At 47.6% G+C, this 12,160-nt stretch overlaps 1 protein-coding gene across 1 annotated transcript; it reads left to right on the forward strand.

The window, feature by feature from the left end:
- The first annotated feature begins 376 nt into the window (after positions 1–376).
- On the forward strand, positions 377–9,835 carry taf3 (TAF3 RNA polymerase II, TATA box binding protein (TBP)-associated facto). The gene is made up of 7 exons (XM_086149510.1): positions 377–744; positions 2,010–2,252; positions 3,073–5,168; positions 5,260–5,342; positions 6,185–6,449; positions 6,533–6,639; positions 7,514–9,835. Exons 1-7 carry the CDS (start codon positions 579–581, stop codon positions 7,626–7,628), a joined length of 3,075 nt encoding a protein of 1,024 aa, XP_086005636.1. The 5' UTR covers positions 377–578; the 3' UTR covers positions 7,629–9,835.
- The last annotated feature ends 2,325 nt before the right edge of the window (positions 9,836–12,160 follow it).

Here is a 12,160-nt window from a genome sequence, read left to right on the forward strand (position 1 = left end):
TAGATGGATGACTGTTTTACTAGTCAAGATCTCATTACAAAATGTCAGTCATTACAGAATCGTGGGACTCTGTGCAGCGAGGGGAAGATTCCCCTTTCTACATGTCATGGTGTCTTCTCGGCCAGGAAGACGGGCACAAACCTAGATAGGACCATCTAAAAGATCTCGTCACTGGAATGAGATGCAGATTCTGGAATCCGCGAGTGGAACGGAGACCTATTCGCGGCGGAACTGACACAACCGGGGTTACTGGACACTCCGGTCCGAGTTGCACGATCTGGTCCGGTCTTCCTCCGGTCTTCCTCCGCCCTCCGACGGCCGCGTCAAACAGCCCACTGCGGAAGTAGACGCTGCGCGCCGCGCATGCGCACCGGGCGGCTCGGGATGGATCTACCGATGGAATCAAGATGGCGACTCTGGCAAAAGCGCCAATATAGCCACCGAAGTACGGGATCGAAATTGTCCGAGATTGCGGGTTTTTCCTCGCTCCCGGCGGGGGTTTCGCGAAAAATGAAGACACGCAGCGTGTTTTGGAAGGGGAACGAGAGACATTGAGGGCCTACAACGACTCCAGCGACATGTGCGAAAGCTATGCCCGCTCGCTGCTGCGTGTGTCGGTGGCGCAGATCTGCCAGGCGCTGGGCTGGGACGCGGTTCAGCTCACGGCGTGTGAGCTGCTCTCCGACGTGCTGCACCGGTACCTCCAGCAGTTGGCCAGGGGGTGTCATCGATACTCCGAGCTCTGTGAGTACACACACACACACACACACATACGTACATACACACGCGTGCGCGTACGTGCGTACTCTCACTCACCCACACACACGCACATATTTACTTACATTACATTTTTTTCGCCCGTGAAATGAGATCACGTTTTTGTTGACATGGCTGAAGTGGCGCCCTCTAGCGGTCGTTGACGTGTGTGTGTTTGTGTGTGTGAGTGTGTGTTGGGGGGGGTGGTACAGTTACATTATGTAAACACTGATCAGCTATGACTTTGTGACCGCCACTAAACACACTTGAGACTTGGACTCCATCTGGAACTCCAGCAAAACTCCTGAAGATCTTCTCGAACATCTGGTACCACGACATTAGTGGCTGGTCCCTGCAGTCCTGGAAGCAGGGAGATGAAGTTTGAGTTTATTTGAAAAGAGGGACAAAACATATTAATGAACATGTACATGTAAACCTGCAAGACTATATAGCCAAAGGCTAATTTCCATCTTTAGTCCCTTCAGCAGGTTGATGTTAAAAACACAAGATAAAATGAACAAGGCAACAGAAGGTAAAAAACTCAGGACAAACTTGACAAACTTGAGATACTTGAGGTTTGGGATTTAGTTCCAGGTATGTGATGCACGGACAGAGAAGGTGGTTTGGCTAAATGTACTCTTTCTGAAGGGAATCACACAGTCAACTCTAAAACCAGCTCTTGTTGATCTGTTGGAGATTTTTTTTTTTTACAAATTCTTTCAGTGGAGGAGGAGCTTTGTGGTGGAAGATTTTGTAAATCAAGATGGCATCAGTGTATTTAATAGTATTGCCCCAGTTCAGGCGCTCATGTTTTTTTAATATCTGTGGATCAGACGCATCAGACATTCTTGAACACTCAATTTTTGACTCTGAACACAAAGGCCAACTACTTTTGCCTGTCGCAACGTCAAGCCGCTTCTATCCTATTTACAAGATTGATGTTGTTGATCGGAGATGCTCCGATCCAGTCTACAACCCATTACGTTTGGCCCTCCGTGCGCGTGGTCGTGATGTTATATGGCCGATCTGTGCATCTCGACCCTTTTCAACACACAGTAAAGGTATTGTTATTGTGGTTTTGACGCGTGGATCTCCTGAACATGTTGTCGCTGTCCAGACAGCAGCTATTTGTATTTTATTAGCATACAGGCCATGAAGCTCTGAAACATTTGAATATGTGGATATGGATGTGGCATGTCTCATACTACTAACCACCTCTCAAGCTGATAACATGTGTTGACTCCGTATCTCAGATGGAAGAACAGATCCGGTCCTGGATGACGTTGGCCAGGCCTTCAAGCTTCTGGGGATTAGTCTGAGTGAACTAGAGGACTATGTCAACAACCTGGAGCCCGTGGCCTTCACCCATCAAACGCCCCTCTTCCCCGTCAGCAAAAACAACGTGCTGCAGTTTCCTCCGGCTGGAGCGCGACGCGAGGAAGAGAGGAAGGATTACATTCCAGATTACATGCCGCCCCTGGTCTCCCTACAGGAAGGTTGGTCTCCCCCTCATACCTTTGGTTCTCACAGGTTTGCCGGTGTCCCTTTTTTGTCGTACCTTTCTATAAAATCCAGCAATTGTGTACGATTAGGATTTTCATTAGACATATTCCTGTCTTTTTCTGGGACACACAATGCACCTTTGTAACTTTACATGATGGCCTTTGTATTCCTGTAAATTATCCCAAGTTAACCCCTTTAAAACTGATCACTGTTTGATTAAAAGGTGAAGCTGGCTAGGACAATCACCGTGTGTGTATATGTGTGTGTATTACATTAAATTATTTTTCTTATTTTTCTTATTTACTCTTTGTTGGCAAAGATGTGTTTACAGGAATTAGCCCTCTGAAATAACTGACATCTTCATCAACAGAGGTGTATATTTCTCATCAGTACCAACTGATGCTTTCGAAGATTAAGTTCTTGTCTTCAACAGTTAAGTCGTATGAGACTGTCAGCAAGTCAAAGAAGTCAATGCTAATATTATTGTTTTATTCTGTTACGAATTCAGTCTGATTGCGGAGCTTTTCAGGACTTTTCCGCAATAAGTGATACTTTTACGAACGTTTTGATTTGCTCAGTTAGCGTTACAGGGAAATACTGTGTCCGAGCCAAAAAAAAAACTTCCATCAATAGTCGCGAAAAGTGCAGTTCCCAAAGTCTGACGGAAACGTTTCTTCTTTTTGTCGGACATCTATTCAGTTGTCGTTTCGGCGGCTTAAATAGAGTCAGGCTCTTCGTCTTTTTTTTTTTCGTTATGTCGGTAGAAAAACTGTAAAGTCCTTTGCTCATTCCGGCGTCTTGTTTCCATTGCAGAAGAAGAGGAGGAGGAGGTCCTCCCCGACATGGGTACTTCCGCTGAAGCTATGCAGGTGGCACTGGAGGAGGACGAGGAGGAGATCGATGACGACGAGACGGTGAACGATGAGAACCACCCGCTGAAGAGACCCTTGGACAGTCCTGACGCAGCCATGGGCATGATGCCCACTTCCAAGAGACCACGCCTGTACCCCGGCCTCAGTCCAGAGTGGGGCGTGGAGCCCAGGGAGCCCCTCACCTCCTTGAACCCTCAGCGCGTTCCCCCGGGCATGCTGCCGTCACATGAAAGCCACGCCCCGCTGTCGCCCGAGACACCCCCGGGAACTCTGCCCTCCTTCAGGCCTCAGACGTTAGTACCGAAATTCTCTGATCAAAAGGCCCTCGGCGCACAAGTGAGAAAGCCGAAAGTGTCATCTCCGAGCAGACAGAAGACCAAGTCCCCCAAGGGGGTCAATCCTGCCGCCGTGTGCGGCAGTCCCATCGACTCCCCCAAACTGTCCAAGGAGCGGAAAAAATCTCCGGGCAGGATGAAAAGTCCCAAAAGCCCAAAGAGCCCCAAGATGGTTCCGACCAAAGCGCCCCCTGCTCCGAGCAAGACGGACGGTGCGCACAAAGTGCCCTTGTCTGCGCTGAGTGAGAGGATGGGGAAGGAGAACATAGTCATGCATCAGAATATCGAGGACAGGGAGTTGTCCGAGGGTTCCTTTGTCAAAATGGAGCCCGATAACACAGCCATCGACGATTCAATCGACGCTGTGATCGCCAGGGCCTGCGCCGAGCGAGAGCCAGATCCTTTTGCCTTCTGCTCAGGTTCTGACTCGGACAGTAACGGGTTCTCTAGCCCGAGGAGGCTGGCGATCATGGAGCCGAGCTTACCCAAGACCCAGATTGGCGCCAACATTGGAAACATGGGCAACATGGGCAACATGGGCAGCATGGGCAACATGGGCAACATGGGCAACATGGGAAACATGGGAAACATGGGAAACATGGGCAACATGGGCAACATGGGCAACATGGGCAACATGGGCAACATGGCCAATATGGCCAACATGGCTAACATGGCTAACATGGCCAATATGGCCAATATGGCCAACATGGCCAATATGGCCAACATGGCCAACATGGCCAACATGGCCAATATGGCCAACATGGCCAACATGTCCGCGAAAGACACTTCGATGCCAATTCACCTGCAGCTCCACCCGGGCTTAGGGAATTGGACGATGGATGACTCGATCAACGAGGTCATCCGCAAGGTCAACCAGGGCGGCCCGTCGGCACAGCCGCCGAATCACGAGCAGTACATATCGTCGGGCTCAGCCTCTCCTCCGACTCCCGAACCCCTGCTCAAGGTCTTTGAGGAGAAAACCAAATCGCTGTCGTCACTGGACGTGAAGAAGAAGCTGAAGAAGGACCTCAAGACCAAGCTGAAGAAGAGGGAGAAGGACAAGCCGAAGGACAAGGACCGGGAGAAGGACAAAAGCAAGCTCAAGGAGAAGAACAAGGAGAAGAACAGGGACAAGAGCAAAGAGTTTTCCAGGGATGGTAAGATGCCCTGGAAAGACTTCGGCGTGAAGGACGAAGAGCTTTTCAGCCAGCGTGACTTCCTGCTGCCCGAGGGTTCCATCAAGATCAAGTCCCGAGACGGAGACGGACCGAAAAAAGAGAAGGAGAAGCACAAGGACAAAAAGAAGGACAAGGAGAAAGGCAAGAAGGACAAGGAGAAGAAGGACAAGGGCAAGGACAGGAGCAAGGAGGGCAGACAGAAACAATCCACCCTCACGCCGTTCGCCCTGGGCGAAGTCCCCGCGCTCTTCAGCCCCTCGGCCTGCCTACGCATGTCCTCCATGCTCCCTCCTCTGGCCCCAATCCTCCAGGACAAGGAGGCAAAGGGCAAGGAGAAGGACAAGAAGAAGGACAAGAAGGAGAAGAAGAAGAAGAAAGACAAGGAGAAGGAGAAAGAGCGGGAGAAGGCCAAGGAGAAGGAGCGGGACAAGGAGGAGAAGCGGAAGGAGAAAGAGCGGGAGAAAGAAAAACGGGAAAAGGAGAAGGAGAAGGAAAAAGAGAAGGAGAGGATACGATTGGAGAAGGTAAGTCTTGAAGCTTCCTCATTGGCCTTATCGCCGCTGTTATTGCGTGACTGTCCGACTGAAAGCGACCCTGTCCCCCTTCTTCCGCCAGGTGAAGGTGGAGACGCCGGCGGCTCTCCCTTCACCCGTCATCCCCAGACTGACGCTGCGAGTGGGAGCAAGCCTGGACAAAATGTACGTATCCTTTCATTTGTGTCACCTCGATTCCACGGCCACCTGTGACGTCGGTAACCAGAGAGACTCTAAACAGGCATTTGATTCACTTCAGCATTCTCACTTTGTAGTACAGTGTACCAAATCGAAAAAGCGGGAGTGATATTTGGCAAAATACAAGGTTTATCGTGTCGCTACATCAGCGCCGCTAGGATTGGTTGTCAGGCTCGTTGACGTCAGGCTTCTCTCGCAGAACAAGCAACGACTGTAACATTTGGTTTTATTCATTTATTACAATGAAGCCCCTACTTGTAATGAGTTCTGATGGAGGAAGGCTAGCAAAGCAAAATGAGATGACCGGATTTCCCGTATGTCCCGGGTTTCTGGAGGGTTCATTGCAAACGGGCGGGTTTCCCAAAGAGTCGTCGCGCACATAAAATGTTTGTTCTCGGTATCTGTTAAGGAAATTACAATTTCTTTCGAGGTCAGATTCTCAACCTGGCTCTCTTGACTTTGGAAATTCCAAAGATAAACCTAAAGCGCCGTAAGAAACAGCCGCGTCTTGTTCCGCATTAAATTGCAAACATCGTTGATATATTATTTGAAAAGCAGCACTCAGCACCTCTTCCTCCCTCTTCCACCCCATGTCTGCATGGGGTTCCTCCGGGTTCTCCGGGTTCCTCCCACCATCGAAAACCATTAGGTTCACCTTGAGACGTGTAAATGAGAGGCTCGATGGTTCTATGTCAATATATGACGTTTGATTCAGGTCCGTTGACATGAACGAATGAATGAATACTCGAAATAGGAAATGGTTGTGATTTTCTCTCAAGACGATGTCCTCTCCTGTTCTCTTGTCTAAGTGTCATCAGCAAGGTGGTCCCCAACTCAGAGGTGAAAACGCCGCCGCCCAAGACGCCACTGGCCAAGACCAGCCACCGACCTCGGACCCCGCCCCCGCCCCCCATCCTGTCCCCGGTCATCCCCTCGCTGCCGCCGCCCCCCGCCTCGCTCCCGCCCGTGTCCGCCCCGCCGACGCTGCTCCCTCCGGCCCCCCTGCTCTCCCCCGCCGCTTCCCTCAAAGCACCGGTGCGTAGCGTGGTCACCGAGACGGTCAGCACCTACGTGGTGAGTTATCGCTCCGCCGCCCGCGGTCTCTAAAGCCCCGCGACCCCCGGGAGCCGTGCGACTCACACCTGTTAAATCCCCAGATCCGAGACGAGTGGGGCAACCAGATCTGGATCTGCCCGGGATGCAACAAGCCGGACGACGGCAGTCCCATGATCGGGTGTGACGACTGCGACGATTGGTATCATTGGTAAGAGTTTGTATTCATCGTCCTTCTGTTTGATGGACCACCCTTCCCGGGGTTTCCGTGCAGTCGGGTCACTTTGTGGTCGCCCCACAGGTTGAGAAGACTTCTTTTTCTTTTTTAAGCGTATAGTATAATTTCTGACTAATTTCCTATCGCTGCCATTACAAGCGGCCATCCCTCGGGGCTCAGACAATCCTCCGTTCCACTGGAATCATATCAAACAACAATTCAAAAGTATTGTACAAAGACATGGAAAGGCATACTTTACTTCTATTTCTAGCACAAAATCCTTGTCTCGTTGGGAAACAAATGGCGATGCATCTTTATAAATTCTGTATTCATTTTTTCACCACAATTTATTCTATCTAAAGATTGTTTGTTTGTTTTTTCCCTGCACTTATACTGCTGGCCCCTAGGAAGGTTGATAAAGTTGCCCACCCCCATGCAAACAATAACCAGCCTTTTTGTTAAAAGTTCTGATGAGTGTGTGTTCGTGAGGACGAACGCAGCCCTCGGTGTGTATCTGACAGGCTGTTTTTAAATTGACTGCTGCCAGGGTGGGACCGGGGAGAGTCGCGTCTTGAGGGCGATGGCAAGACAGAGTGTTGAGCCATACATCTGAACTATGGTCTGGATAATCGTAAAGGAACTGGTTGCCATGGCGAAAAAGTCAAACAACCTTTGGTCGGATCCTGACTTGAATAGGTCTCATTTCTGTGCCGCCTCTTTCGGTCTCAAACCTTTAAGTAAATGAATGTGAGGCTTTCCCAGACGAACGGGTGCTTTGTCATATCTCTGCATGCTCTAAACACTAGCTACGTCTTTTTATTGTTTTCCCGTGCAAGATTAAACCTCTCCTACTCTCGTCTCTCGCCAGGCCTTGCGTCGGGATCCTTGCCGCCCCGCCGGAGGACCAGCAGTGGTTCTGTGTGAAATGTTCCAGTAAGAAGAAGGACAAAAAACACAAGAAAAAGAAACACAAACCACACTGAGACTATGCAAAAGCACATTTTATGGACATTTTTTTTGGACTCAAAGCCATCCGACACTCGTGGCTCTGCTGTAAAATTAAAAAAAAACAAACAAAAAAAAAAAACCCAATGTGGCTGATACCAAATTCTGATGGTTTTTTTTTTAATGACATCAGCCATAAATCGTGAGTTGGACAGGAAGAGGGTTCTAACCAGCACACATCCAAGCCTTAGTTCACATACGCGCTGTTTGGTGTCTCCTTTGCATCCACGATGTTCTCGCTGTATTGGCAGTCCAGTCGAAGATCATCACGTAATGTTCGCATCAGGACACCGGGACTACTCCGTCACTCCCAACCCCTGTCAGACAGAACACTTCCCGACATGATTCCCCCTCCCTGCCCCCTCAATGTCGCCTCATGTGCCCAGGTTTCTGCAGAAACACAGAAACCCAATGTGTATAACGCTGACGGCACCGCGTGCGTGTAAATACCAACTTCTCAGCCAAGTGCATTTTGTTCTTAGTGACCCCCGACTTGTTAAATCCATTGAACATAGTGGTTTTTAACATGATTGTTTTTCATGTCATTCTTTTGAAATTTAAAGTTTGTATTTTAATTTACTTCCCCCCCATCCCCATCCTGGCATCACACGGTAGCTGTGCTGTAATGTAACTCATTTTACTGAGATTTCAGAATTAAAGATGAACAGTCGGTATACATGCAGACTTTAAGACCTTCATGTCATCACCATAAGAATTGCACCCTCATTTTCTACATGTACTATTTTGAGTAGCTGTTTGATTGCATTTGCTTTAAAGAAAAAATATTTAAAAAAAGAAAACAAGGATTGGATGTTGATTTTTTTTTTTTTTTTTTCTGTTTTAAATTTTAAATCCAGTGACAATAATAGTCCTTTTTTCTTAATTGTTCCAAGATAGTAGCGGATTCACCTCTGGACCCGCTTCTGCCACGTTCCAGCATTTCACCTCATTTGACACACACACGCACACACTGCACAGCCAGAATGATTCAAACGGTTCTGCCGTTGCGCTTGCTTGTCCGCGAACGACCACACTGTGTCATTCTTCCTTCACAGATAGGGCGTGCAGCCTAGACACCGCTGCAGAAAAAAGAAAAAAACACAACTCCCTCCCTATAATGCATGAAGGGAACACAACAGTCGTTTCGTTGTTTTAATCGAGTGAATCTACCAGAAGCCAGTGAGACATGAATTTCTGCATGTATGTACATGGGGGTGCGCTCGACAAACTCGACTTTTTATGCTATGGGTCTCACCTGTCTTAATCTAACTTTTCTTTTCATTAAAGTCAAACTGAACCACTGAAAGAAATCTCACTCAGCTCTAATTTCATACTCGCTGGCTTATAGGATGTTTACAAGGTGTATTTCAGGTTTCACAGCAATTGATTATTAAAAATTCACATGTAGAAACGTATATTAATACCCTGTGAAGTCATATTCTTTCCACAGAAAACCCCCAAAAACCAAACCCAAGAGACACCAATCAGGCATGTAGAATATAAAATGTCCTTTTAATTCATTCATTCATTGCTTTGTGTTAAACACTGAGTCAGCTGTCACAGAGCCATCTTGGCTGAAATATGGATGCGTGAGAACTATCTTTTTTTAATGATGTTTTTGTTTTCATTTTCCAGTTTCATTGCTTAGTTTCTCATCTCTTTGAGATCCACGGATGGATAATCTGGTTGGGTCAGTGTAGTGGGGTTTGTTGGCTGTGTATCACCAACCCTCCCTTTGTTGCGACTTGTCCAGCCCCCCGATCGGCTGGAACTGATGGAAAATTAGGCAAGATACGTCTTCATGAGAAAGTAAACAAAACATAGACAATACAATACAAACAAATAAATCTAAAAAAAAATCACTTAATCACTTAATGATGTGATGGTGAACAAAAATAAAGCCTAAAATGATCAAATATGAACAGAAATCAGTGTCATATTTCCTGGAAAACTGACAAAGTAATTGAAAAGGAGGTTGAAATGACAACATGACATGTAAAACATTTAGAAATGTATTCAGTAAAATCTCCGATACCTCCAGTCCTTCTGCTGACCCAGAAGTCTGAGATGAAGAGTTACGCGAGTTTTCATACATATTCAAAGAGGAAGTTGAAAACTGAAGTGTGACCAAAAAAAAATGGGAAATAAAGTTACTTCCGCTAATGTAAAATAAAAGATATTCCTGATGAAACGCTGTCGGTCATGCGTGCTCAGACAAAGCGGCATTCATTGCACATCATGCAAATGTAGAGAGGATGTTACTGAAATAAAGAAGTGCAGAAGTTTATTGCAAAAAAGACTTGAAATCGGCACTTCCTCCTCACAGCTACAAGGTCTCTGGAGAGGATGAATGTCGATGATGCAAATCATTGATGAGAGGCTGAATGGTCGGATGTCTCTATATGACATTTGAATGAAAGGGTGAATGGTTGTATAACTCTAAATCTGTTTAACCTCGTATTAATTCTGTAGAATTGGGGAACGTTGGTCCAAAGCAGACGTGTATTCATTCTTAAATGAGTATTCATCTCAACCAGATGCATCTCAAATGCCCCGTAAACTGTAAATAATACGTGTTCATAAATAGAATGAATTCACAGCCTTAGATGGACTTCGTCAATGCTAAAACAGTCCGAGGCCTACACACACACACACACACACACAAACACACAAGACAATGTGCGCTCGGCTGGAACACTTTCAGTGTTAACACCCCCACCAACCCCCCCCAAAATACAGACAGCATTTTGTGCAATCGGTCCCGAGGGAGGGCGCAAATGGTGAAAAGGGAAAGCGGAGGGTAACTTTCACTCGTCATGTGGCTATTAGATGTCTTCTGAACACATACTGCCATTGTGCTTGTTACAAGCTCAGCGCCGTTGCCTTTTTTTTTATTTTTGTTATTTTCATGTGCAGCACAGCCTGCAGACACGCTCGCATTATAGCATACCACCCGCCTCTGCTCATCCTGGTTCCAACTTTTCTAACATCTTTGAATTATACGTGTGTTTTCTGTGATAACTTGCCAGTCTCTATGTTGTCACGGTGTACTATATTCTCTACATGTTTCCAATTGGACAGGAGCTCCGCACAAAGCGGCGTCATGCTGTGCATTTTCAGTGGATAGAACTGTAGTTGGAAGAGAAATGGTTGGTTGCTTGAGTGCCGGTGGAACTCTCGACGATGGGGAGGGTGGATTTGAGCGTCAGCGTTTAAAATATTAATGTCGGCGGGGAGGGGGGGGGGGGGGGGGGGGCAGCAGAAATGCAGAGACTTTCACGCAGCGATCAGACGAGGAGAAGCTCCTCCATGCTGATACCACATGATACAACAGCGCGGTAACACGACCCGGATTCAGAGGATTCACTGACCTGTTATGTTGTAGAGCAGCTACAAGAAAATGGAGGGTTTTGGTTTATATATCTATCTATATATCATTGCAAATTACTTTCAAAAAGTCAATCTCATGATTATATGTCGGGAAATGCGAGCTGTGACATTTTCATAGATCGGAAAAAAATAATCGTTTGCCTTCCTCTATTTTAGGAGTCCCCCCCGACCGAGGGCAAATGAGCCACATCCGATGCAAGTTAAAAGCACGGGAGAAACCTTGTTGCCCACCAGTTTGCATCGAATTTGGCGGAAAACTGGCCCTTCTTTGTAACGTAGAAGAATCACCTGCCAGCATTGAAACCGATCTGTAATTTACAGCTCTGCTGTTCACAGGATCGCGGCCAGTGAAAATTCCCTCCGCAACCAGAAGGTTATCCAATCCTGCTGAGTAAAATCTGCTAACTAGTATGCTTACTAATCTAGTATGTGAAATCGCATTGGGAGCTCTCCTGTTGTCTTATCGTATGGATCAATGCGACAGTTCAAAAACAAACCAGCGTGCAAGCTGATCTTTTGGTATGTGTGTCAAAGTTTGCCGGAGTATTCCCCAATTAGACGGCACAGATAAATCGTCCTCGAATTTCCCGAGGTCTCCCAAATATGGGAGTCAATTAGTGCAACAATACTTGCATGCACGGCCTTTCAGCCTGCAACCCATGTCGCCGCCGGCAGCACAATGCATTAGTGCGCGATGAGCTGTCAGAGAGGATTATTTCAGCAACGCCAGCGAGCGAAGGGGGTGGGTGACGCTCTGCTGCACTAAACCGGAGAGAAAGAAGTGGGCGGGAGGACACAGGGAGGGAGAGAATTGCAGAAGAGGAGAGCAGCGAGGAGCAGAGTGTCCATTACATACCCGGTGGATTTTTTCTGGCCCTGGTGCAGAGTTTGTATGCTAATGTTTGTAAGCTAGTGGCATGTGCTGCGGCCGGGGTCTCCGTCGGGAATGACCACCTGCCTCCGAGCTTTGTTTGGTTCGGCCTCTCGTTCAAACCCGGGGCTGGTTTGGAGAAGCGCCCCCCCGTTTTGGACCGCCTATTTGTCGGCCCGGTGATGGTCACCCCCGCTGCAAGTATGAGCTGCCCCGGGTCTCTCTGGTGTCCTCCGTGAATTGAGTTTA

The sequence above is a fragment of the Fistularia commersonii genome, chromosome 7 (assembly GCF_037954325.1).
Source record: "Fistularia commersonii isolate RoL2024-O1a breed Wild chromosome 7, RoL_Fcom_v1.0, whole genome shotgun sequence".
NCBI lineage: Eukaryota > Metazoa > Chordata > Actinopteri > Syngnathiformes > Fistulariidae > Fistularia > Fistularia commersonii.